Source organism: Macrobrachium rosenbergii, chromosome 37 (assembly GCF_040412425.1).
Source record: "Macrobrachium rosenbergii isolate ZJJX-2024 chromosome 37, ASM4041242v1, whole genome shotgun sequence".
In the NCBI taxonomy this organism is placed as follows: domain Eukaryota; kingdom Metazoa; phylum Arthropoda; class Malacostraca; order Decapoda; family Palaemonidae; genus Macrobrachium; species Macrobrachium rosenbergii.
In genome coordinates, this window is record NC_089777.1 from 13,873,289 (window position 1) to 13,899,636 (window position 26,348).

The window sequence follows — 26,348 nt, forward strand, 5'->3', positions numbered from 1 at the left end:
CTCTAGAGTCACCCAGCACCGTGTACTTAGGATTCCAAATTGTTCATTTGCCTTTCGTTGTTTGGTACTAGCTTTGTAGATTTATGTATACCCCGCTGGGTAAAAGAAAAATGAGTGCATAATATATCATAATCAAGAGCTTCAAATCAAATAATGCTTCCAGATTGTAAATTATGGCTTTTTTTGTCGACTGGGAGTATTTCCTACTGCCCAAACTGACAGAGTCATTCTAAACTGGAGTAAGCCTCCTTCTGTAGCACAGAAAAATTCAACATATCACCCCCCAAAAAGATATTTATATCATAATAAACGAAGAGATAAGAAAGACAGTTGAAATAAGCACATGAATTTGGTAAGATACCCAGTTCGGTGGAACGAATCCTCGCGGCTCATTTCCGTTAGTAGAAAACGGCTCCGGGAGGAGGATGTAAACAAAAGTCTCGATTGACCGAAGATTATTGGACACAGTTTCGGCGAAAACGTCCTCGTTTGGAGTTCACGCCCAGTAATTAATATTAATTTCTCTATGACAACAAATCCAAAACTGAATGACATTATTAGAATACAGGTAAATATAAAAACCAGTTACGTATCCTATTTTCTCGTGGACGAGGTTAGGATACCCTTTGGTTACCCTGACCTCCTTTTGTAAACCTTGGGTACGGAAGGATGTCTTTATATATCGTAGGTGCCGTTGTTACATTTTGTTGCTTTATAGGTTTTTTTCTAGTCTTAGGTCATTGATTTTAATTTTTAGGTGCGGCCCATTTTACTTTTAACACGACCTGGTGGATTGTAAATAGGTAGCCTGTGTCCTATCAAGCAGGCCTAGACTGGCCTACCCTTTAACAGTCAGTTTTGGGACGTTTTGAGTAGCCCATTGCCTTCAAGTCTTCACAGAGTTTAGATTGTGTAATAAGACATAAGTGGGGTGTATAAATTATGGCAATACTGCAGAATAGTTACGCACGTTCTTGTATGCACAGTGTCACGGAGAATTCCAGCCCAGGCTATGTTGGGCATAGCCCACTAGGATATGTTAGGTTAATGAAAGATAAGGTAAAACTATAGAATACGTCTGCACAGACTATTACCTTGGAAATTGATTTTTCTTATACCTCTAGTTTTGCAGATGAAGGAGATGGTGTTTATTTTCAGTCAGTTATTATTAACCTCATATCTTTCCAACATGGTTGGGGACCCTTTGAGAACGCGGGGTTTTGGGTGGGGAAATCGCTGGGAGAAAGACCGGACTGTCATGTTGTTGTTATGGAATGGTTTCTCGCATTCACAAGACATTAGGGAACCATATGTTCAAGAAGGAATTGGCTAAGGAAACCTGTTATAAAAAAGAACTATACTAACCTAATGTACCCTAACCTAACCTATCCTAGTAGGCCATATTACTTAGCCGTTGAAGGAAACTCCACTTTCTACCAAAAGCTCCCCTATAACACCGCATGCACAATAGCATTCCAGGATGGCCAGCATATAATAACATATCAGTTCTAAGGTTAATTACAGGTTAATTATGGTTGCCTGACAAAAAACAACCTTAAATTCTTGATAAGCAACCAAAGTACTATAGAAAAAGCCAGTTTCCAAGGTAATACCCCATGCAGAGCTGTTCTGTAGTTCTACCAGATTATGTAACAAGACATAAGTGGGATGCAGAAATTTTGGCAATACTGCAGAATGGTTACGCATGTTCTGGTATGCACAGTGCCACGGAGAATTCCACCCCAGGCGTTGTTGGGCATGGCCCACTAAGATATGTTAGGTTGAGGAAAGATAAAGTTAGGAAATATATATGATCTAATTTTGTTAAATGTAAAGGAGATGGCCACAAAAAGGTGTCATTTATCAATATAATTTTCTGACTAAACACTATAGAAAAATGTGTACTATATAGTGCAGTACAGGTGAGGTAATATGAGAAATTTTTACGTTCATCCCTGAGTCTGATAGATTATGGTGTTCTATATTATCTTTTGGAAAGTTAGGTAAGGTTGCATCTTTCATTTCACTCCCAAGGTCAGGGAAGGCTGGGGGTCTAGGGGTCCAATTAAGTAGGATTCAATACCGTAGGTTAGGATAATATGCCCATATATTTCGCTACTTTTAGTTTTTCCCTGCTCAAGAACCATAATTTTATGCTTTGGTCCATCATTTTATTATAAAGTCAATGGCCCCTGTGGGCTTGTTCCATATGGATTGGGTTCATCTCTTGGTTAACTAAACATTTGTAATGGAAATGAATGTCAAAGTCATGAAAATTACACGTAAAGCTATCAAAAGACTATAATTTACATTCATACGCCATTATATGTGTTAAGTGACATCGGCATACCTTTGTCATCTGCAGTTTTCACTTTTTTATAGACCCAAAATCCTCAGCTTCCTAGTGTGGTCCCCAGATATGTGTGGTTTTGTCCACCATTAATGTTTAAAAATAGACAGACCTTAAGATAAGTAGCTGGAAAAATTCACAGCACGCGACATGTTCTTGGTGGGGAAGAATTTTTCATACAGTCACCAGCTAATATTATGGAAAATAGTCTTACAATCCTAACACCAGCTGAGATTATGGAAGGTGAAGGTTCTTTGGAAACTGACTTCTTTAATTTGTGAAGCTGTTATTTGTCATCCATATTGAAAGTGGAATTGTCACACTAATTATCTTAAAACATTTCAAATCTAATTTCACCTTCCTATGCTCAGGGTGTTGTAACATAGGTCATGCTTCTGTTTGTCATAATCTAGTTGTTGTGAATTCAGTCCAGTTGTCAGAAAGTATCTATGTTCTGCGTACTTAGCTAATATTATGTTCTGTTAATGTTTTTTAATTAGTTTGTTCAATGAGTTACATCTTAGTAAAATATTTTTGTATCCATGGTGTCTCTTCAGGTATACCGCGTATTCAATTAATTTAGCGTTAATTTTGAACTGGATAGCTGATTTACATCTCTTCATGGTGAAAGTCACAGGTTACTTAATCAAGAATAACTGTAGATTATAGGTTATGTTAATTATGAATGTATAAATTTAGACATGTTTGAGGGAAATATACAGTGCTACCCCACTTTTTCGCTCTTCATTTTGTTGCGGATTTTTGCGGAGCACATTATTCACTTTTCCGCCGGGTGGGACTTTGTAGGTAACATTACTACATTGTAAGTACGCTGTAAATTAATTTTATCATAAAAATCTTTATTTAGTCATGAGCACGAGAAAACTGCTATACTTATGTATATAGGGGTAACTTGATTAGTTGTCAAACGTTTTGTAAGAGGTTCATTTAGTTGGTATTAAAGATTTATTTAATTTGTATTAAACATTGTATAGATATATTTTGAAGTGTTTATGAATATGAATATTTTAAAATTAATAAATCATTGTTATAAGCATTTTAGGGGGCATATACTATATACATAAGTGTAACATTTGTAAAAGGGTACTAATCTAAGATGACATAGGGTGTTTTTGGATGATAGTTTGGGGTGTATTTTTGTTTGAAGTATGATAGTTTAAGGTATAGTTTTGTTTGAACTACTAAATTAGGCAGTGAACTTATAAAATAGAAAGATATAAGCATTTTAGTTTAAGGGGCACAGGGTATTTGGCAGCTATAAGCATTTTTAGAGGGGATTTTGCATTTTGGCGGTGGGCTCTGGAACCTATCTTCGCGAAAAAGTGCAGGAACATCGTGCGCTTTGTAAATCAAAATAATATACTCAACAACAGATATACTATAATTGTGCAGTACTGTAATACTTTTGTAAACTGTATGCCGTTCATTTTCCTATGCTAATTTTTTTTTTTTATATTACAGGCAGGATGAATCGCATGTAAGGAAGTGTGTTCGCCATGGCTCATCATTCCCTAAGGCCAAATCAAGTAAACTTCTACCTTCCTTATCTAATTCTAGTAAGAATATACCCCAGGTGAGCCCTACATGTTAAACACAGTTAACACTTTAACCAAGTAAGAAGTACTGACACCGTTCCATTTCAGAATTTAATTACCTTAAATGAAAGTAATAGCCACTGTTCATATGAAGACCTGTAACTTTTGTGGGAATGTTTTAAACTGTTCCAGTTTGTATTACACCTGGCTAGGTACATTAATGAGCAATAGTTACCTGTTGCTCTTAGTTTTAACAGTTTTCTTATTGTTCTACTGTCTTAATGTCTCTTTATGTGTGTTAATACTTCTGTTCATGTAGTTTTAGTAATTACATGAGTGACGTCATAAGTCTTACAACAAGACCTCATTTTCCATATGCAATAAGACTTATAGTTGTGAAAGAGCTTGATGTTGAATTACCACTTGAAAATTATCAGCTCTGTGCATATGAGCTAGCCAAGACCTCCCACTGCTTAACTTTCAGAGAGTCTGCAGCGGAAAAATTCCTTGAGACAATGCTGTGATTTGCCCATGCCTTGCTATTGAAGAGACACTGTTGCAAAATTGCATCCTCCTGTGAAAAAGATTCACATCCTATTGCTCATTCTGCAGGATTAGAGATTGCTCCGTGGAAGACACTTGTCTTGGTCTTGAAAAGCATGGAGTGCATTCAAAGTGAGACTCCGATATAAATGGGAAGAAAACAATGTCTGCAAATCACTTTATATCACTCTCCTCCAGATTCTGGGGTTGAATACTTCCACTCATTGTCTTTTTGGTCTGGAAGCACCTTTGACTGAGTTGACTCGAGTAGATCTGAATCATTGTTCCGTGATTCCTGTGACCCAGAGCCATCAAAGCAAATAGGGTTAAGGTGATGATACACAGACAATGGAAAGTTGTTACAACATCATCAATGGGGTTACACTGCAGAAAGTCAACTGTGGAAGATTGTGACAGCTTTTGAAACTCATTTTCTGCACTCTGGCCTTGGGTTTTCCAAGGTTCTCTAAACCAGAGGTATCATTGGGCAGGTTTGCAAGTGTGATTGGTCGCACAGTATGCCTACTAAGTAGGATTGGGACTCTGTAAAAACCACAGAGATGGCAGACATGTTGAAGATGGGTGGATGAATAGCTGAAAAGTAAGAAAAGGACTTGGTAAAGACTGAAAAGTGATATTGCCTGAGACTTGAAGACGGTTTGAGAACAAGACTTGGGTCAAGTACGAGACTAAGAAAACTACTAAAGACTGAAACTGACTCTACTCAAGGCTGAGGTTATGCTGGAAACCAAGAGACTGCCCTCAGGCTCTGATAATTTCCATAATTGTGAGCATTCATTTGCCTGACAGTTTTATCACATGTCAACGATGAAGACTAAACACCCATGGGAGACTGGATCACAGTCAGTAAGAACACTACAGCTGTTATGGTTACAGACAGACAGTGACATAATTTTAGAAGAATCAGAGTCGTTGAACATTTGTTGCAGATTTTAGAAAAGATACAGGTTGAGAAAGTAAGAGAATTTGTGAAGATGGGTGAACAGCAGTATGGTTTCATTAGAGGGAGAGGTACAGCTGATGCTGTCCTTGCAATAAGATAGTTATAGAAAAACAAGACTGGAAGGTAAACAAAGCTCTACTGAGCATTTATAGATCTAGAGAAGACATTCGATTGAATACCAAGGGAGATAGTGTTTTGGTATTTAAGAAAGAGGAAAGTACAAGAAAAGTTTAGTAGGTTGGTTGAACATCAGCAGTAATAACAGCCTGTGGCAAGACAGAAAAGTTTGAAGTTAGAGTTGGTATACATCAAGTATTGGCACTTGCCCATTTCTGTTTGTACTAGGAATTGACAGGCTGTGTATACAGGATGAAAGAGGCCTAGATTTAAAGTAGGTATTGACTCTGGATATTTTCTCCATTTTTAAAGAACTTTGAAATTGGCAGTCAACAAAATTAGGTGCTGAGGTTCTGCAAAGCAGTGAGAAAATAAAGTAACTCCTCAAAGCTCAGGATTGCATGAAGATCTGGACACATTTTTCTAGGATTTTTAATATAGAAAAAAATTTCAATTGATAGAAACAGGATTGAGAAGAAAGGAAAACGATTGCAAGAAGCCAAATTTGCAGTGTAACTTTGATACATGTTTTTAATTGAATGTCAAGTGTACAGTAGATATAGGGTAAAACACTTGGTTATAGGTAAAATTAGTTAGGCAGTTAAGATCAGTCTATTTTGTTAAAACAGGTTTATAGAGATAAGTAGAGTTGATTGTGGAAAGCTGGAACATCATGAAAAAAGTAACAGTTTTCTCTACAGTATTCAAGACTACTGACTGAAGTAATGCAGTAGCATCTTATTGTATCCAGAATAAAGGCTTAGGACTTTGGGTTGGCTGACCTGAACCCACTGAAATTTTTCAGTGAGACTCCCTTTAGTATAGAGGCTGAGTCTGAAGGAGATCTAGTAAGGGACCTTATAGCAGTAATCGGTTTGTGAAATTCACATTTCCAAGGTGGAACATTAAGTATAAAAACCCCTCTTGCTTGCCAGTGTAGATCACAGGTGTAAGGTTATTAAAATACTGTAGTAGTTTAGACAATTCAAGTGCTATGAGCACTGTAATTGTAAGTTTTCAATGTTAGTTTCAAAGAATATGAATGTGTATACATTTTGTATATCTTTAAGAGCATCTATAGGAATTTTGTAATGTCAGTTACTTTTTTAGAAGGATCTGTGAGATAATTTTAAACTGAATATTTTTCAGCCTTCCATCTTTTCGAAAATGACATCAGCACTGAGTGCAATGCTCCGGATGAGAAAATCAGCGCCATTGCTTTGGGGTCTTGTCATCTGCTTGGTGTTTTTCTTCACTGTTAGTTTTCCTTCTCCAGCCACTGGTAAGATTCCATGCATATAATTTTGTCAGTATGTAATATGTAAGATGTATTTAACTGGGTGCTGCCACCCAGGTTCTTATCGTTTTGCATTCCTTGCTGCATTCTTTATGATAATCTATATAACTTTAGATAACTCATTTTTTGCAGTTTTACAATTTAGTGTTATTTAGTGTACTGTCTTCAACCTGTTTTGTGGGCAGAATACTGAAATCCCTTCTTATATTGTTTTAGCTTCATGGTATTTTAAGAACAATAAATTATAGTTTATTTTATTATGAATTTAAGCTTATGTGTATAGCATTTTCATTTATGTTTCTGTTGGTATAGCTGACCTTACCATCAAAGCAAAATGCCCATAAGGCTAAGCTGACGACAGTATGCAGCTTGAAAATGTGGCTGGTGTGATACCAGAAACACGTGTTGGGGGAACCTTTTACTGTGTGACTTACGCGCCATACTTTAGGTGGTATTCAGATTTTTGGAGCAACCCTTTGGCCCTGTCTGTATTGCATTCTGTATTTTACTTTTCATCCGTTGTCCAGGTGACTTTTTTCCAGGAAGCTTTGCATTTCCACTATTTTGTACACATTTCTTTTAGTAATGAACTAAGAACATCCTTTGTTGTTTTTCTGTCTATTTATATGTCAAATAAAGTAGTTGATTGCAATTTCGTTAGCTATTTATCTCAGCATTTTAGTTGTATTTCTCTAGTCTTTTATATTAAGCTCTTTCAGGTTAAAGCTGTGAGGTTTTTATGACATTTGATTTCTTATTTCTGGTATTTCTTTTTTAGTTTTTTGTCAGTCGTTCTTTGAAGTAATGTAATTTGCTATTACCCAGATTGAATTATTTTACTTACCTGTTTTGAATGTGGTGGTTGTGATGATAAGATATGATTTTCTTTTACTCACCATCTGCTCTTTGTAACCAGCTCCGTGTGACTGCAATAATGAACGTTCTGCCCTTGGGGACCACTCTTACAGTGATCACTCTGCGTCTGGTAATTCAGGTCCTTTCCCATCTGATAAGCACAAAATGGCTCTTCTGATTCCATTTAGGTATGTATCTGGAATATTTACCTAAGTTTGACAGATACTGATTCTATTTAAGTATATATCTGGATAGTTGCCTAGTGTTCACAGGTACAGAAGGCAAAACATATACAAACCCATGTTTCACATCAACTTCAAAGAACGAATACAGTCTCTACTGAAGCTGTTCCAGAAACAAAATTGGTTATAGCTTTAATAACCCAGCTTGATGCCTTGATGCATTTCAGAATCCTGGGCTGAACAGACCTACTGTTGTTACTCGCAGCCTGAAAAATGTCAGGACCATTACTAAATACTCTTGTTTCAGTTTATGAATAGTAGCAGAGACCATCCAGTTACCATCATGTCAGACAGATTTTAGGTTCCCTGGATTGTAGATTGTTCCTGGGTGTGTCTTTTCCTCCTTCCATGAACACTTCTAAGACGAGAATAATTGGTTGCAGGTACAGTTTGCCCTTTCTACAGGATGCCCGTAGAAACCAAACCATGTACATTATTGACTTCATTACCTTTTTCAGGTCTGATGGTAGGTTAGAAAATAGTAGCAGTTGGTAGTATCTTACGCAGTTTAATGCTCATATGCTCTTTTCCTTTACTTTCCTAGGGCGATCATTGTGTCTTATCTTTGGGTGGACATGCTCAAATGTCAGTGGTTATGACTTCCAGAAGTGATACTACATCCAAGGGAGATGGCACACACTTACTGTAGACTCATCCTTTTTTGATCCTTCAACACTGTAATACCAATGACCTACTTCAGCTTCAGGTAGTTGGACTCTTGGCTTTTTGTCAAGTCATGTTATCTCTTTTGCAGCTGAAGTCTTGCAACTGATGAACAATCAGGAATTATTAGTAACCACTGCATTGGTGTGTAATGTCCTCTACTATGTCCTTGTTACTGTACCTCATTATCATACATTGCGTTTTCTTGTTATTCACACTCCCATACAGTCTCGGACCATTCTTTCTCATAAGCTAATTCTGAAGTTTCTGCAGCTGCAAAATCTTTCCCCTTAACTTATGATTCAGACTAAAGTAATTGATGGGGTTGTAAGTTGAAAAATTTTACTTTTTCTATAGATCAAAATTTACTCTTTTAATAAAAACCTTCATTTACAATAAAACCTTCATTTACAGTTATGTTCTCACCACCAAATCCTGCTAATCTTTCAGCAGCCATAATAAGATTACATGAGAAGTGAGGTTCTTCCCCAGCTGAAACCTAAGGTACCAAGGCTTGTTTGTGCAGTGATAACAGTCAGCCAGGAGATGATCTTTTTATTTGGGAAGGATATTACTGGGATTTGTAAAGACCTGCGAATTGGGCTAATGTAAATCCTGGGTTTGTAGTAAAAAAGATTTTTTATAAGTAAAATTATTAGGGACTTTATTTGTTAATGGTGACAGTTGAAGATAAATAAAAGTTTGGTATTGGGAAATCAAGTGTGAAACATACCCATTGTGAAATGCAATGGCGTTTCACTGCTAGCATCAGTTAAACCTTTAATTTATAGCGACTGGCAAAATGATTGGACAAATATACCCATTCAAAACAAACTAAGACAAATTAAGAATGAAGTTAAAAAGTGGCATTCTTCTACCCAAAAACAAAGAATTAATGAAGTAATTTTAACAAGACTCAGAATAGGACATCCCAGACTCACATGGTCATCTGATGTCAACTCCGCACACAAATCCAATAACTTGTGAAAAATGTAACATCCCAATAACAATCAAACATATCTTGATTGACTGTCCCAGATGGCAGCATGAAAGAAATACTTATTTACAAAATAAATCAATAAAGGGTATTCTAGCTGAAGGTAATAACTTTTCAATTAATAATATCATTCTCTTCTTAAAATTAAATTAATAAATAAAATATAATTTCCCCCCTTTTTTCCCCCCCTCTTTTTTTTCCAGCCGAGAAGAACCCTAAAAGGGTTCAGAGGTCTGGTTAAACAGATCATTTATAACTAACTAACTAACCTTATAAAACTGTACCCTTTTATGGGGAGAAGGCCTGCTGTAATTAAATTTATGGACTTGGCTTCACCTGTCTAAGTTATATTCAGTCACAGAAACTTCTGCATTGGTACGAATTTGAAACAAATGTTGATATGTAGCAATGAATTATGCATATTGTTGAACTTGATTTACTTGGATGAGAGCTACAAGGCAGGATGTTGGAGATGAGAGTAACAGAGTGTTGAATTGAAAGCCCAGGAAAGAGATGAGTGGCAGAATTTCACAAAGGACTATTACGCTGCACTGTTTGTAGCAAGGATGATAAGCTTAAACAGCCATAGTGGTAATGATAAACTGAGAAAATGACCTTTGTTATAAATAAAAATGAATTTGGTACTGACATCAAGAAGTCCACTGATTTTACCATTGCATTAGCTCTTGGAACAGAGATATTTGGTCATTTGTCAAGAATGAACAACATGTAGTAGGAGAATTGATAATTATATCATATATATTCCAGGCATTCAGGTTTTTGCGGTGACATTCATGTCATCTGTCAGGCAGTCGTATTCCAAAACACTCTACACTTTAAAGTAATTCATTGCAACATTAGTGGATGTTTCATTTCATCTGTGAGAATGAGTGAATTTGGACTAGCTCATTGTTATCCAAGTGCAAAAGATACAAATGTAGTTTTTTATATCTACATTACAAAGGTTTAATTAGAAGATGCTGCATTCATATTTTTTATTTTAACCCCTTGGGTCCAGTAATGATCACAAGGTGCAGTATTAGAAAATGGTGTTGGTCCAGCAATCATCACATGAGAATTATTTCTCACCATGAACTTCGAATGAAATTTGTGGGAAAACATTCATATTGCTTGTAAAATATGGTAACTCTTAAGACAACACTGAGATCTCAGCACAGTGAGGTAATGGAATAATGGTCACCCATAAGATTTCTTAAGGAAATGAAATACATCTTCTGTCCCTAGTACATCTTGGATACATTTGTCCATAAATGTACTCACTGAATGTTGCTATTTTTATTTCATATGCTACAATATAAAGTTAGCTGTAATTGTGATTTTACAGTGTTTAGCTAGCATTTTTGTGAGTGTCTCAGCAGAATCCATGAGCAGGGTTAGAAATATCCACTTTCAACTTCCTGTGGTAGGTGCAGAAAATTTTTTAGAATTTTCTGTATACATGTGCATTTTTATGTCTTCTCTTTCTATTGATGTGTTTTTTTAAACTGGCCGACCTCAAGTTTGCCTGGTCTAAGAGTTTTGTTGATGTATACTTAGCCTGGCTTTTGAGGGTTAAGGAGGGAAGGAGTATATTGTGTGTCATATTTTTGTATAAAGAAAACAAATTTTCAAGGAAATTCGGAGTCTGCTTGCATCTGTTGTTCTCTAGCTTACCTTAGCATGCAACATGGATTATCTGAACATTAGTCTTAGAAAGAGGGGAAAAAAATGAGTGAAAGAGTAGGAATAGAGTGGTAGCACATTTATCAAAGCAGTTAAACAATTTACGGCAGTCTCACAATCGTAGAAGGAGAAGAAAACCGATCAGAATCAATGTCTATGCTTGCAGGCTTGGACTTTGGCAGGTCTGTGGTAAAAGCCTTTCCAGTTATCAGCAATCTGGTTTTACGGCACTCGTCTAGCAACAACAATAACTTTTTTTCAGCAACGATAATTGGATTTTCGGCGCCAATATGTACTGATATCTACTTATCGGCACCAATAACCAAGTTCTCCGTTAGGCGAGTCGGTAGAGTTGTCGCTTATTGGCATCAATATTCGTTGATTTCCGGTTATTGCCGATTTTTTATTACATCAAGCTGTCAGAAACGGAACCCCCGCCCATAACTGGGACTGCCCACTTGTTGTGTATATTGACTGTGTTTTCAAAGATATTCATTCCATGTTTCCTTATATATTTTCTCCTATATTTCAGGGATAGATTTGAGGAGCTCATGGAATTTGCTCCTCATATTCATGCATTTTTGAACTCTCAGAAAAAAAATCATCATATATATGTTATCAATCAGGTAACTATAATATTGTATTTTTTATAGTTGTTTTTCACTAGTTGTAATGGAATGTATTAATGACACTTTACTTTTCCTGTTCCTGATAATTAGCCCCCTGCTGACAAAATCTTGGAACTATAGTTTTTCTCTTGTTTGTTTGTGTCTATCCGTGTATCTATCTGGCAGTGTCCATTACACTTACCCTCTCGTTCTTATCGTTATTTGCTCATTATAAGATTTGAAGCTTTGTTTAATGAATAAAAGAATTAAAATGTTATGTAATTTATTCTGAATTTTAATTTGTAATTTTTTTTTTGAAATTTTATTCTATTTTTAATTTTTTTGTATGTATGGAAACGATCAGATGTATTTATTGTGCACATGTTCATTGTAAAAGCAAGTTCATTATACAGTTTTTTCTTTTAAATTTCAGTTTCAGTCATTCATCATCATGTGAATGACCTGTTTGGTCCCAGTTCTAGGCCTATGGCTTAGACCTGGTATTTCATCCTAATCCTTCAGGCCAGCCTTATGAGAGCCGATAGTCAGCTCAGTGGTCTGGTTAAAGTGTCTTAATAATATAATGATAATAATTAGAAATGTGCAAATTAGATTCATGCTGGCATCTTGGAGATGCCATCTATACCTTTGTTAAATGTTTACTCATTAACTGAACAGTAATCCTCTGTTTATCCTGAATAATACATCCAAGGCCCTTCTGGATAATGGAAATATCCAGATGTGGTGAAAAAACACTTTGGGTGTAAAATATTAACTTCATAGCCTTACTTCCCCTACCTTGTCACTACAAAGCACCATGTACATGGGAGATGCTTATAAACAATAGACTTTACAGTAATTTATGGATATAAAACCCTAAGTTCCCACCTATTTTCCCTTCTTTTGTAACTTCACAGTACTGTGTTTGTATATGTAAGCTACTGTGGTTTAGGCTATTGTAAACCATTGGTTGAAACCTTTAGTAGGTATATAATGCACCATATATATTGATTAACACAGTTATATTAATTACATTCTATTAAGGGATATAAACTTTCTCATGTACTGTGTATCAAGTTCATACTTTGAATATGAGCAATTTAAAGAAACTAGGTGACACATGCTGAGTTATTTGAGGTATAAAAGTCAACCCATGTGGTACTCATAAGATTTAGACCCAGATATATAACTAGGAGTTCCTCCCATCTAGCCTAGCTGATTAAATCTTTATGCCTGTTCTTCAGTTCACTGAAGCGACAATGATATTTGTCATGTTTTGAAGAGAGTTACCACTTTTGAGGAATACTGACCTGACAGACAAACTTTCACCTGTTTACTATCCCATTTTCATAGCTGATGCTGCATGGAGCTATTCAGTGTAGTGTAATTAAACTAAGAAGTTTGTATTAAAAAGTTTAGAAAATAAATTTGTTACTGATATATAAAAAGTATTCATTTTTTGCATTTTTGTTACAGGTTGACAATCTCCGTTTCAATCGTGCGTCACTTTTGAATGTCGGTTTCCTAGAGTCAGCTGTAGACTGTGATTATATTGCAATGCATGATGTGGATCTTTTGCCAATGAATCATGCTCTCATTTATGAATTTCCACATGATGGGCCATTCCACGTGGCTGCTCCTCATCTCCATCCAAGATATCATTATCCAACATTCATTGGCGGTGTTCTACTAGTTAAAAGGTGAAGTTTGCAAATTAAAAAAGGTTTTTATTTATTAGATGATGATGGAAGGCTTCCTTTCATTAACTTTTGTTATTATTAGAAAGTAATTGATACACATTGAAAGACATTATTTTGAGGGGATAAGACTTGTTCAGGATTTCTTACAATACTCCACTGGAAGATCATATTACAGACAAGGAGGCCAGCTCAGTGGGAGTCTTAAGATTTTTAGCTTGGTGGTGTGCTAAAAATATTTTTTATGACTTAAATAATATGAGAAAGTTATCTTGGAGTTGTGTTGGCAAGATGTTAAAAAATAATATGAGGTCTCAAGGGTTGAGAAAGTCTTTACATGTCTTAAGAAGAAAGGGCATACTATATAATGTTACCTGGAGCAGGAAGAAATTCGGGCAGATAACATAAGAAAAAAGATAGTGTGTCTAATGCCATAAATGGAAAATCTAACATAAAGTTGCTAGTGATGGTAGTGATGGACCACCCTTTATGTGGTCACCAGTAGTGCATGAGGAAGTTGCCTGATAAAATAGCTAAGGTTTGATAACTGAATTAAAAATTGCCTCATTTCTTTTTGGTGTGTGGCTTAAGTTGAAGATCACCTGCTGTTGTAATTCTTAATAAATTTTTCTTTAAGATCATATGCACATCATTTGGGACTATAGGCATTCATGTCGTAGTCATAGAACTCTTTCCCTTTTTTCCAATTTAAGCTCAAGTCTTGTTTTTCTTCTAGCACATTGTAACAGGATTTGAAGTATTGTGTTCTGCAAGGAGGGTCTGTTGTGACCATTATAGACCTGTTTTAAGTCTTAAAAAGAGAGGCTGTAAGTCTTTGCTATAGTCCCAATATATTCAGTTATTTGCCTGATCATGAGTATCTGAGTTATTGATGTTCTTTTTCCGAAGTTACTTAGAAAGTCTCGTACTACTATTTTCACCTCTTCCAAGGAGATTATGCCTGTTCATCAGTCAGCTTGCTGACAGGATTGCACTGAAAGCTAGGTGGGTTTTCAAACAAAATTTAACCAAAGTCAGGCTTCATGACTGATAAGAACTAGTTAAATTTCCTGGTGACAGGAATATAACTTTTGACATAGCAGATGGTTTAAGGGTCAGATAGGAATTTAACCTTGGTCATAACTTTTACAATGTATGGGACATAGACTTTATATTTTGTCTGCATAATTTATGAATGATGCAAGTGTGCAAAATGAAATCAAGGGCATACTTAACAGGTTAGAGGTGACGTAGGAACTTAGAGTATGTTTTTGGTTTGGTGTGTTTGTATATTTATGGGAGTACTTGAGAGTTGTTTGTAGATTTTTATGGAATTTTTTTTTTATAAAGGTGGGCCTAGTGACTGGCAACATGTGATTAGGGTATGGAAAGACAGGAATGTAAGTTTTTGAAAGGCAGAACCTTTTGGGGGTGGGTTGTATAACTTTTAGCAGAGATGAGCAGTTTTCAGTTGCACTTGATATGCATGGTTATAGATTGTCTTTCATAATTTACAATAAGATCTTGGAGAAATTTGGGAGTAGTGTCACTAATTGCCATGTGGTGCATATTGTTTTATCAGTTCTTTTATATACAGGAGTGGTACTCTTTTTTTGTAAATTTTACCTCCAAGGGAGTTTATTTTGGTTTTTACTAATGTGAAAACTGTTGCATGAGTCTCGTTGAAACTGGGTAAAACATTTACTGGGTTGGGATTCTTCGGCTTATTTTAATGTCTGTGTTAGCAGGATTATGTGAAGATTGACAAACAGATTTTGATGAGACTGTGATACTTTTCAAGGGTAACCCCTCCAGATGATCAACTGTTTGTGAGTAATGACGATAACCACACCAAATGAATGTTCCACCAGATTTCATCAAAATCCATCTTTCCACTAGAAATTTTGCATTTTTCCAGATGTAAAATGCTCAGTGTTTTTAGAAAAAATTTTGTGGAGTGGTTGCTTTTGGGCTAAGGTTCTGGATCTGGCTGCAAATCCTTATTTTCTCATTCCTTTGGTTTTAGTGTATGCATTTGTTCTGCTCAGGAGTTTAGCAACTGTTTTGGTGCTAGTGTACCCATCTCATCCAGTGTGATGGCAGTTTATAAGTAATTGTGCAGTTGCACTGTGCTTATGTGAAATACTTGGTGTTGCTCTGTATTTACTTTTTTAAGATTTTGTGATTAGTTAAATGAGAAATGTTGTCTGTAGATTTTCTGTTATGCATAGAAAAATAGATGAGTGGGGACACATTACATTTTATTTTGATGGTTATTTCTAAGGGATGGTAGGTTGATTGTAACGATATAGTAACTGGTATACAGTTATTACTTTTTTCATACCAATTATATTTATTTTGTCATACCGTGCCTTGACTTAATAGTTCTTATTTGTTGGAGAGGCATCTGCTCTGAAATACTCAGTAAAGCAGTTTTATCTTTAAATGTGCTTTATTCTCACTTTGTACTGTAATCTTTTCAGGGAAGATTTTCGTTTGGTCGATGGCCTCAGCAATAAATACTGGGGCTGGGGACTTGAAGACGACGAATTCTTTGCTAGATTAAAAGAAGCAAATTTACCAGTGCATCGGCCTGGAAATCTTACAACCGGCAATAAGGACACGTTTAAGTAAGTTGTCTCTATGTAATTACTGTTTATCGTGTTTTGCATGTAAATTTATTTTCATTTATGACCAATTTTGCCTCGTTATTTATTTGTATACAATTTCACTAGTTAGACAATATTTTTTGCCACTTGATTAATTGCAACATAGTTTTCTAATTTTTTTAGACCTCACAGGAAAAGTTCTGGTAGTATGATTATTATATTTTCTTAAATTTTCCTGTGAACTGTGTTGAAGTTGTGTAGGATATACGATTTATGTGTGAACTGATTCTTTTTTTCCTTAGTCTAATGATGTTAAATTAATCTTTTCCAGTTTTCAAGGCTAAAGACTTGCTTGACTTCACAGTTTTGATGCTCACATAGATTTCTAGTAAAAATGCAGTTGAAAACTTTTAAAGTGAACCTTACCTCTCTATTATGATAGCTGAATTCCCCATGCCAGCAGGAGGACAACAGTGTGTAAAACAGCATGAAAAATGAACTAATTAATAGGATCGTACATTTTATACCTTCCATACACCCATCCCTTCTTGGTGAACTGCTGGTTTGAACATCTATTGTTTTTAGTTTGTCTCCTGCCATCAAGTGAGGGTGGAGTAGTAGAGAGAGCTGTGTAAACAAAGGCTTTTGCTGCAAACAGGATCATTTTCTGGCTTTGTTTGGATTTCTTTGGATGTGTTCGCTATTTAACGTATCTTCCTAGGAAGTTAGTGTTAAGTCTTAGAGGTTTTGTTAAGATAAGAGAATGTAATGCCTGGCTTTATTCTTTAAGTGTATAAATGGACATGGTACTTGTATCCGGTGCAAAAGTAAAGATTGTTCTTTTCAAGATCAAGATGAACTTGATTTTTTATGCTGTTTCACAGTGTCATCCTCCCACTTGCACAGGGAATTCAGCTATCATAATAAAGATAGAAGTATGTAAATATTGAATTTTATTTTTAAAATTTATATTTTAATTAGGGATATTTTTTCTCATAAAATTATTTTTGTGTATCTGATAATTCTAGACATATTCATGACCAGCTCTTAATTCTTCCCAATTCAGACATATCCATGACAGGCGTGTAAGAAGACGTGACATGATAAAATGTTACAATCAGCAGGAAGTCACCAGAAGACGTGATAGAGAAACAGGCCTGTCAACAACTCGATATCATGTTCAGAGCATAAAGGAAGTAAGGCAATGCTGTTTTTTTCATGCTAAATAGATCTTAGATAGCATCCAGGCTTGTTTTTTCTTAAACATAAGAGAAAGGTAGGATGAACATTTAGGAATTTAAAGGGTTTTGCAGTATTAAAGTAGTGATGACAAATTACATTGCCATAGGAATTCAGGGTTTTTGCATACTGTTCAATACAGAATAAAGCTTGTTGCTTGGTTGGTGAAAAGGCAGGAGCGCACAGCCCATCAGCAGTTGTAATGCCTGTTGAAGAGATAGAGACATAACTTCTTCACAGAGCAGTCATCCTCAAGGGTGTACTGCTGCCTGCAACTCATGTAATGAAACTCACCTTAGACAGTCGTTGATGTCCTCTGAAACATACCTTCAGCCTTCATGCTATAATTTTCACATCATGCAGCACAAGATTATTTTGTTGAAGAATTAGTTTGCCTTCGAAAACATGGTCCCGATTGTACTTGTTCCCTTTACTTGTAAAATTTTGAGTATCTGATCTAGTCAGATAAGGAGAAAGACATGAAACTTATCTGTCTGTTAGACCTCTGTAGCATCCCTTGAGACACAAAGCGTTAAAAGTATATCCAATTGGATTTTACAGGATAAATATTAATCAAGTACAATAGCAATGTTCCTTTGCATGTAGGATTCCTCCAGATAATGGAATTGCATCCTGGAAAAAAGATGCTGAAATGTCGTTGACAGTGGATATAGCTATGGGTATTTTTTAAACATTCTGACTTTGAAACCATATAAATATTGTGAGAAAAGGCAATACCTTAGAATTGTCTTTATGCCATCAACTTCCAGGTACCAGGAGGGAATAGGGAGAGAAGTGGGTATTCACAACAGCTAAATAGTAAATTAAATTGAATAACAGTGCAGGTATTAGTTGCATTACACTTACCTCCAGAAAGGTAAGTTGCATTGAGATTGTGAAATTGAGTGGTTATGATAACTCCACTTATTTGGCCCCTTTGACAAATAGCATTAAAGCAGGTGACACAAGGACCAAGTCCAGTGTTCTGCCCCTTGTCATTTTACGAACGAGGAAAGTTATCCTGAATATCCAGCAGGCTGCCATGGGGCGCAGTCTTGATGATCAGTCAGGTAGGACTGTAGAAAATGCATTTTAGATGACGTGATTTCATCACGACAGTAGGAAAACAAATATTCATATCTCTCTCTCTCTCTCTCTCTCTCTCTCTCTCTCTCTCTCTCTCTCTCTCTCTCTCTCTCTCTCTCTCTCTCTCTCTCTCTCTCTCTCTCTCATGTAAACTGTACTGGGTTTCACCAGAAACCCATAGCTCTTATACAGCCCACATTTGTGGTCTTCAGATATCCAGACTCAATGCAGGCTTTTGTGTGGTAGCCCTCTGTGCCTTTGGTATATAGAACCTTAGGTATCCATTAATTACCTGTCTCACTTTCTTGTGTTTGAGCACTCACTTTCTCGTGTTTGAGCACTGTGAACAGTTTTCCACAGGTTGTTTTTGCACTGTAGTATTGCCAAGAGCTTACAACTCATTTTTCTGCATTCTTTCATCTTATTTCATATTGATTTCATTCTAGTTTTTCATCCTTTTTTAGCATTGTATCCTCAAGTGGTAGTTTTTATTGCAAGGCCAACTGGCCTCTCATTTGAATAACTACTTTTATGTGATTTGTAATTTTCAGAGAGCTATTCTTTATTTTCAACCGTGCATTTCTTTTTATTTTTCATTTGTGAGTGCTCACAAATCTTAGAGACACCATTTTGTTTATGGATTGGCAGCAGTTTGCATGTGCATTCATGGACTCTGAGTTTCAGGGAGGTAAGAGCATCACTATCTATTTGTCTGACTTGTGTTGGCAAGTATTATCCTAGAATTTGCTAATTTTGGCTTAAATTTTTATTCCTTTCTGGTAGGCAGTCCCCGCTTACCGGCGGCATTGGTTAATGGCATTTCCATGTTACAGTGCTTGGCTAGCGAAGCCAGTAACCAGATTTTCGGCGCCAGTAAACTGCTTATCGGTGTCGGTAAGCGGTTTATCAGCACTGTTATCCCCGACTTTCAGTTAGCGGCACTCGGCCGGGAATGGAATCCCTGCTGTTAACCGGGCACTGCCTACAAGATTTTCCCTTCTTCAGTAACTGTTTCTCTTTTCCACTGATATGTGAATGTATCATATATGTGTAAGTAGAAGTATATATCCCCATGTTTTTTTTACATAGAATTCTGAAAGTTTGTAAGGCTAAGGTATATTTTTTCTTTTTGACAGGTGACCATTCAGGGTGCCCCAGTTACTGTCCTGAATGTCGTTTTGGAGTGCGACCGGTACGTGACTCCATGGTGTGATTGCACTGAAAATGTAGGCAATGTTCCAAGATCTCAACGCAAGTCAGAAAAGTCTGATGATGTAATAGTACCAAAACTGAATCGTAAAACACATATAACCCAAGACGGTTAGGTACTAACCATCTTGGAGCTTTTTATTTTTTCTTATTTTTGTTCTTAGAAAAAGTAGTGTACTCAAAGTATAGTATGCAAGACACTAGTTTTTAAACACAATTTATTGTTTTACATGTAATCTTTTAATTTTAGCTCTTGTTATTTGTGCAAGCTGGTATTTTTTATTAAGAGAAAATTTTAGATAAAATGAACTGATATTTTGAGAACATCTTGTTCACAGGAGGCATTAAAAGCTTTAGGCACAAGAATGGTCATGAATTGGCCGGTTCATTTAGAATTACAAAATCTGGTTGTAGATCTTATTTGGTTGTAAGGTTTATGTAAGTACACACTATCTGAGAAGTCAGGTGAGTGTGGAATATTGTATAAAAAGTGAGTTGCTTTCACTTTGCACAGGGTATAATGTACAGAAAGTATTAGCTTCCATTTTGCTGTCGCCATAAAAATTTTTCCATTGATGTTCAAGTGTATATCATGTTTTACTTTGTATAGCGTCTTCCTTAGAATGTTTCAAAATATTCAATCAGTTATTTCCTATAATCATGATATTTTAAAAGGGAGAAAAAAAGGTCACATGCCAAACTGCAAAAAAGATAAATACTATTTTTTTATTCCACTCGTGCACTCTTGTGAAAGGTGAAATGGTATATTTACCATTATTGTACATTCAAAACTAAGATTCCTCATTAGTAAGACTGGGCTCTAGAAGTTTTGCGAAACCTCAGTACTTTAATGTGCATTTTTTCCTGGTTTTCTTCTAGAACATTAGTAGAATACAATGGTTTTGAGAACTGTAGACTGTTGAAGTCCATGAAAGAAAATTATAAGAGCTAACTACCACAGTACAGAAGTCTTATAAAATTATGCTTAAAGAAAGCTGTTAAGAAAAGTTTCCAGAGTTTAAGGAACGAGTCCTCTCAATGTCTGTCACTGGATGACTCGAGATACATCACATGCATTGTTAGTTGTGCTAGAATTGTTACAAGTGAAAGTTATCAATAAACTGAGTGAAGGTTGCACCCTTTGACTGTGATGACTTCATTATTTAGACTATACTAACACTAAACCTTCCAATTAACACATATACTGTATTTAGATTTATGATTAGAACTTAAATAATCTTGTATTTTCAAGGCTTTTGATATCAGATATTCTCTATTTTGGCTTGAAAATCCATTACATTGCTATAGGAGCACCCAAAGAGTTTTTCCCAGAAATTTGCTCTTCAAATGCCTAGAATTATTTAAGTCTTTCTCAGATTTTCAAGCTTTGAAATACAGTAGAAATTTGGTATATGGAAATCATTGATTATGATTAGCCTTATAACTGTGTTATGGATGCAGCTACACCAACTCGTATAGGAAAAGAATAAAATTTCCACTTTGTACGCCTAGCTTGCAACCCATACTCGTTCCTCTGTTTAGCTCTACTTGCATCAATGTTTGCAGTGCATCCCAGTTCTACACCAAGCGCTTTGCCAGTATTTGTACCTTGTTATATGTTTTTCACATTCACATTTTCTATGTTAAGGATTTGATGAGCTTTTCCTTTTCATGTTCTGTTGCATCATGTCGTCACATCACTTATGTGTCCCCTGTGATTTTTTGCCGATTTTCTTTTGGTATTGACACACTGCTTTTCAATTCCTTTCATATCCTGAATTGACTCTAGTGGGTTGTATACCTCTTCCAGCAGTCTGTCCTCCTAACTGTTGGTATTTTTGTGGCTACTTCATTTGGCCCAGGAATTCATGGCTGAGTGGGGACCTTCAAGTCATGCTTCAAGAGGCATATAGTTTCTAGAAGATTTCTCTTTCATGTTGGCTTCCACAGTTTCCTGGGTGTTCATCATTCAGTGTTTCTCAGGAGTAACAACATCCTCTTCTCTGCTGTTTAACTTTACCAGGTTCTTGGCATGTGTACTGTCTTGGGATATGTCTTCCATTGCATCCTTCCTCACTGAAGCTACTTGTATTTCCAAGGCTGACGTTGGCTCTACTACCCAGCGTCTGAATTTTGATTCAGACTAATTGTGATTAATGGGTTTTGTATTAGAAACTTTTTAAAACAAGTCCAATATTTATACAAATCCACTAATCATAATCTTCAGTGCTTTTCTTCCCTCTCCTCACTGTTCCAGATAGGAGTTGGGACAGAAGAATGAGTATGGTTGATGGCAAACAGTGGATTACTGGTTTGGCAAGCAAGGAGGAACCTTTCCTCTTATAACTATTCAAGCCAGTTTAGCTGGTTTTGTTTCTTATTGACTAAGGCTAATTCAGGCTAATGGGCATTTGTGTAAAAACTTGTGTTGTTTTAAAAACAATGTTCTGAAGAAAGCAACTTATTATGATGTACTTTCCTCAGAAAGAAACTAAAGGTTAAGGAAGAAAATGTTTTAGGATTCGTATCCTCGGAAATCATCTAAGCTGTTGATAATATTGCATTTAGCTGTTACGAATTACCCATTTTCTTTAGGTCCTTATTTATTGGGGGAGTAAGCTTATCAACAGGCAAGGAAAAAGTGTACCAGGCTTCGAATTCTTTCTCTGCTGTATATCATTGTTGCCAAGCGGTAACGTAAACTAGGTCGTATAGTTCAAATAGTTCAAGGCTAGTGCTGTAATTTGTTATTAGGATTAACTTTCTAGAAATTGAAATATTTTTATGGCCATACTGTGGGTAAAAGAATACAAAGCAATGTTGATTAAAATGATTCAAGATTGTTCTAAAGAGTGCATATACAGTGAAAATAGATCTTTTGCCATCTCCCCTCATATTTTGTTACGTGGTTTCGTAATCAGATGGACCATTGAATGTTTTCTTTTATGCTGCAGCATTGAAGTATTATATTTAGTAGCCAAATTTATAAAGGAAATTGACATATCCAAAATAGGCATTTTTTTACAGTATGATTCAGGTTGTATAATAGTGTATGATTTTATGTTGCCTGATTTTGCGTGCATGCTATTTGCATATTAATGCATTTGTTAAGTAGTTACGACCATTGTTGATGTTGTTTTAATACAAATTTAGCAACTATTTTTAAAGTTCTCCCAATGATATTTTATGAAGAGATTACTATTGGCACTGTCCTTTGTTGTGAGCGGTGCATCTTGAAAATGTAGAACGTTATAGTGTTTGCTCTATCGTGTTTTATTGTGGATGATATATTTCATCTAGTTTATAATCTTGAGTTGATAAAATTAATTCATGTACAGTTTTAGGAAACTGCCAGACAGAATAGTAATTCTTGTGGGTTGCATGAAAGATAGCTTTTTCATTGGTTATTATTTTAATGAAGTAATGTAAAATTACCAGGGAGTAATATTTCTAAATTTTCGTTGGGCTCGCCTGAAGGATTTTTTCTCAATCCTTTGAAATTCCTGCAATGCCAAAACATTCTCGGTTGTTGAGATTCTGAAGATGTCGTGTGATGTTACTGATAGAAAATTCTTGAGGAAATTTATTAAAAAATATTTCTATAGGTGAAATCATTTGAATACTGTCTGGAGGGCATTAGGGGATAGTTCAACTAGTTCCCTGAAGTGGGCAAAGTAGGTACAGTACCAGAGAGGGCTGTGTGGTTTGGATAGATGAAAACATCATGAAAATATATGCATTATTTTCTTTTACACTCTTCCTTACATTCGCTGGTGTAAATTTCAATAAACTGTACAGTTAATCAGTCATTTACTAGTATATAATTGAAAGTCAATTTATCATAGTTTGCAAGTTGCAAAAACAATATACATTTATTATCTGTATTTTAATGAATACTCTTTTTGGAAAGGTAAAGAAATTACTTTCCATTTTGACCACTGCAACTGTATTTGTTGTGCTTTTTTGAACATTCATTTTACAGATAGTAATAAAAGATTATCTCACAGCCCATAAGTGGTTGGCAAGAATGATGAATAAGAAGAACTTCTAAGGGAATGTATGAAAAGTAAAACGCAGAAATCAATTGAGCTAGGACCATTGGATCAAAGCAACAAATCTATAAAATTATCTGTCTTGTTCCCCGTGAGGAACTCTCATTGTGACACCAATGTGGGGTTTTATCATGGTTATATAGTTGCATCTGAGTACATTGATTTTAGTGCATCACTATATTCAGTCTACTTTATTGTTCTAACAATATTGTAATTTTATTCTGAAGTGCAATAGTACTCTTAAATCACGGTGCAAACACGGTAATACAGCATCTGATTTTAAATTGTAATAGAAGTAATTTCTGGTATTTGAATAAATATCAGACTTTAGTAGAAGTAATTATCTTTCTGCTAATTTTCATTGTAGGTAATAACCTTGATTTTTGTCTCACTGAAGACCAAAATATCCACTCAGTAGTTTTATGATTTGTTTTCATACAGTATTTCATTGTTTCTTTTTAGCCATATAACTGAAACTGTTTGAGATGAAGTTTGTTGCTTTTGCGTCCGTCCGTACATTTCTTGTACACATATATTTCAAATGTTGTGCCGAATATCTTTCCTGCTGTTTTGCAGTATTAGTATAGATACAGAAGTAATTTGCAGACATCAGTTTACAGAATGTTTGACTGTAGTGTTTTTTTAAATTTGTGCAATTTTTGGTATCATTAGGAATGTTCATTTTTCATTTTGTATTGATTTTTATGAGAACCAAATTCGTTGACTATCTTGATGATTGAAAAGCACACAGAAATTTCATGTTAATGATAGTCAGCATCAGACATTTCTTTCAGACTTGTTTATATTTTTATGCTATCTTTCATGTTTTCTGCTAGAATTTATTTTTTTTTTTTTAGAGAGAGAATTACTCTGTCCATAGCTCAAATATTTGTTAAGATTTCAGGTATGATACCATAGAGGGTAATCCATAAGTTTGTATTTGGGATACTGTTTACTTATTTTGCAAAAGAATTAAATGCTGCCTATAAGTTTTTCTTGGGTGCATGGAAATTTGTTTTTATGCTATGTTATTTTAGTTATTGATTTTGCAATTGATTTTAATTGACTTTGCAATTGATTTTAAGTTTTGACTAATGACTTCAGTGAATTGGATTAGTACACCTATATGTGCAGTTAACCTCGGAATTATTGATTTTTATGTAGATTTGTAAATACTGATAAATGCCAGTCTTATGTTAACTAATTTCCAGATTATTTCTGACAGCAAACTCCCAGCCCGAGAAGAACCCTAAAAGGGTTCAGAGGTCTGGTTAAACAAATCATTTATAACCAACTAACTCTGACAGCAAACTTCCCATGAATTATTTTATAAATTACAGTGGACCCCCACTTATTCGCAGTTCAGCAATCGCAGGATCAGTTCTTTGCGGATTTTTCCGTGACACATTTTTCAATAAATCGCAGGAAATTCAGTAATTTGTGGATGTTTTCGTCGAAAAATATTCACTGATTACTGTATTTTCATGTTATTTTTGTGACTAAATACATTATTTATCATAAAAAATTTTAGTCAAAAATAACTTAAAAATAGGTAGTTATAAGCATTTTTAGAGGGGTTTCAATATATCGCAGGGGTTCTAGCTATTAAAATACACAGTTATAAGCATTTTTAGAGAGGTTCCAATATATCGCAGATTTTCGGTATTCCGGGGGGGTAGCTGTGGTACCTAACCCCTGCGAATACGGGGGTCCATTGTATGTTGAAAATTATAAAATAGCTTTTATATTCTTGAATTGTATCCCTTTCAGAAAGCTGCTATTCAAGTAGAAATAAGTCATTGAATGCTTGTGAGCATTTTTCCTAATAGATTGCTTTGGACTTTTCTTGCAGTTCAAATTCAAGCCCTGTGATTAGTTACTCATTCTGTACGGTGTTTAAACTTCAGAATATGTTGTTTTTTTATTAAAGGATTATACATAGTCCTAGAGTCATGTTGTTTCAGGGTATATTGTATAATGAGCCACAAAATAAGTTTTCATTTATATTTTGTGAAGTCAGTAGATGTATATTTTGTAAAATGTCAGTTGTATATTATAAAGATGATAGTATTAGTTTTTATAACTGCAGGCTTGCTCTTTTTTAATGTCGGTTGGTTTGTTATGGATACTGGCAAGTGAGAGATTGTGAAGTCTTTACTTGATAACAGTTACTCTGTGACCTGTTACTCTGATTGCCAGAAACCGGTGTAACAGAACTAACATTACAAGGTTTCTTTCCGTAAAAATATTTATACTAGCAATATTTTTGACCAAGGAGCTTGTAAACACTTTTTTCAATTGCTACGTGTTCCTGATATTTGTAGCATTATTATGATTTATCCAGGTGTGTTCATTGTGTATACATACAATTTTTTCTTCCTTTATATGAATGTTTATACTATGTTGCTATTGAAAATCTGCTTTTAAGGTAAGTTGTATTTCTTTAGCTGTAGCAATTAATATTTTGATGAACATAAACATTCATTTTCCATATGCCAAATCTTCCATCCATTGTGTAAACTAACTGCCTGAAGGATTTAAATTTCTCATTATTCATTTAGTTCTTGAATTGCCTATCTCT

At 35.3% G+C, this 26,348-nt stretch overlaps 1 protein-coding gene across 5 annotated transcripts; it reads left to right on the forward strand.

Moving 5' to 3' along the window:
* The first annotated feature begins 400 nt into the window (after positions 1 to 400).
* beta4GalT7 (beta-1,4-galactosyltransferase 7) lies at positions 401 to 25,335 on the forward strand. 5 transcript variants are annotated; one of them, XM_067081498.1, is made up of 10 exons: positions 401 to 568; positions 3,833 to 3,944; positions 6,680 to 6,812; positions 7,744 to 7,870; positions 11,800 to 11,893; positions 13,352 to 13,575; positions 16,056 to 16,202; positions 17,248 to 17,377; positions 19,111 to 19,194; positions 19,643 to 20,078. In XM_067081498.1, the coding sequence occupies exons 1-10, from the start codon at positions 549 to 551 to the stop codon at positions 19,829 to 19,831; spliced, it is 1,260 nt and encodes a 419-aa protein (XP_066937599.1). In that variant the 5' UTR covers positions 401 to 548; the 3' UTR covers positions 19,832 to 20,078. The 5 variants fall into 5 exon arrangements, with proteins under 5 accessions (XP_066937599.1, XP_066937600.1, XP_066937602.1 ...); XM_067081499.1 differs by lacking the exon at positions 19,643 to 20,078 and adding an exon at positions 19,340 to 19,571; XM_067081500.1 differs by having other exon boundaries at positions 428 to 568; positions 3,833 to 3,927.
* Positions 25,336 to 26,348: the final 1,013 nt, after the last annotated feature.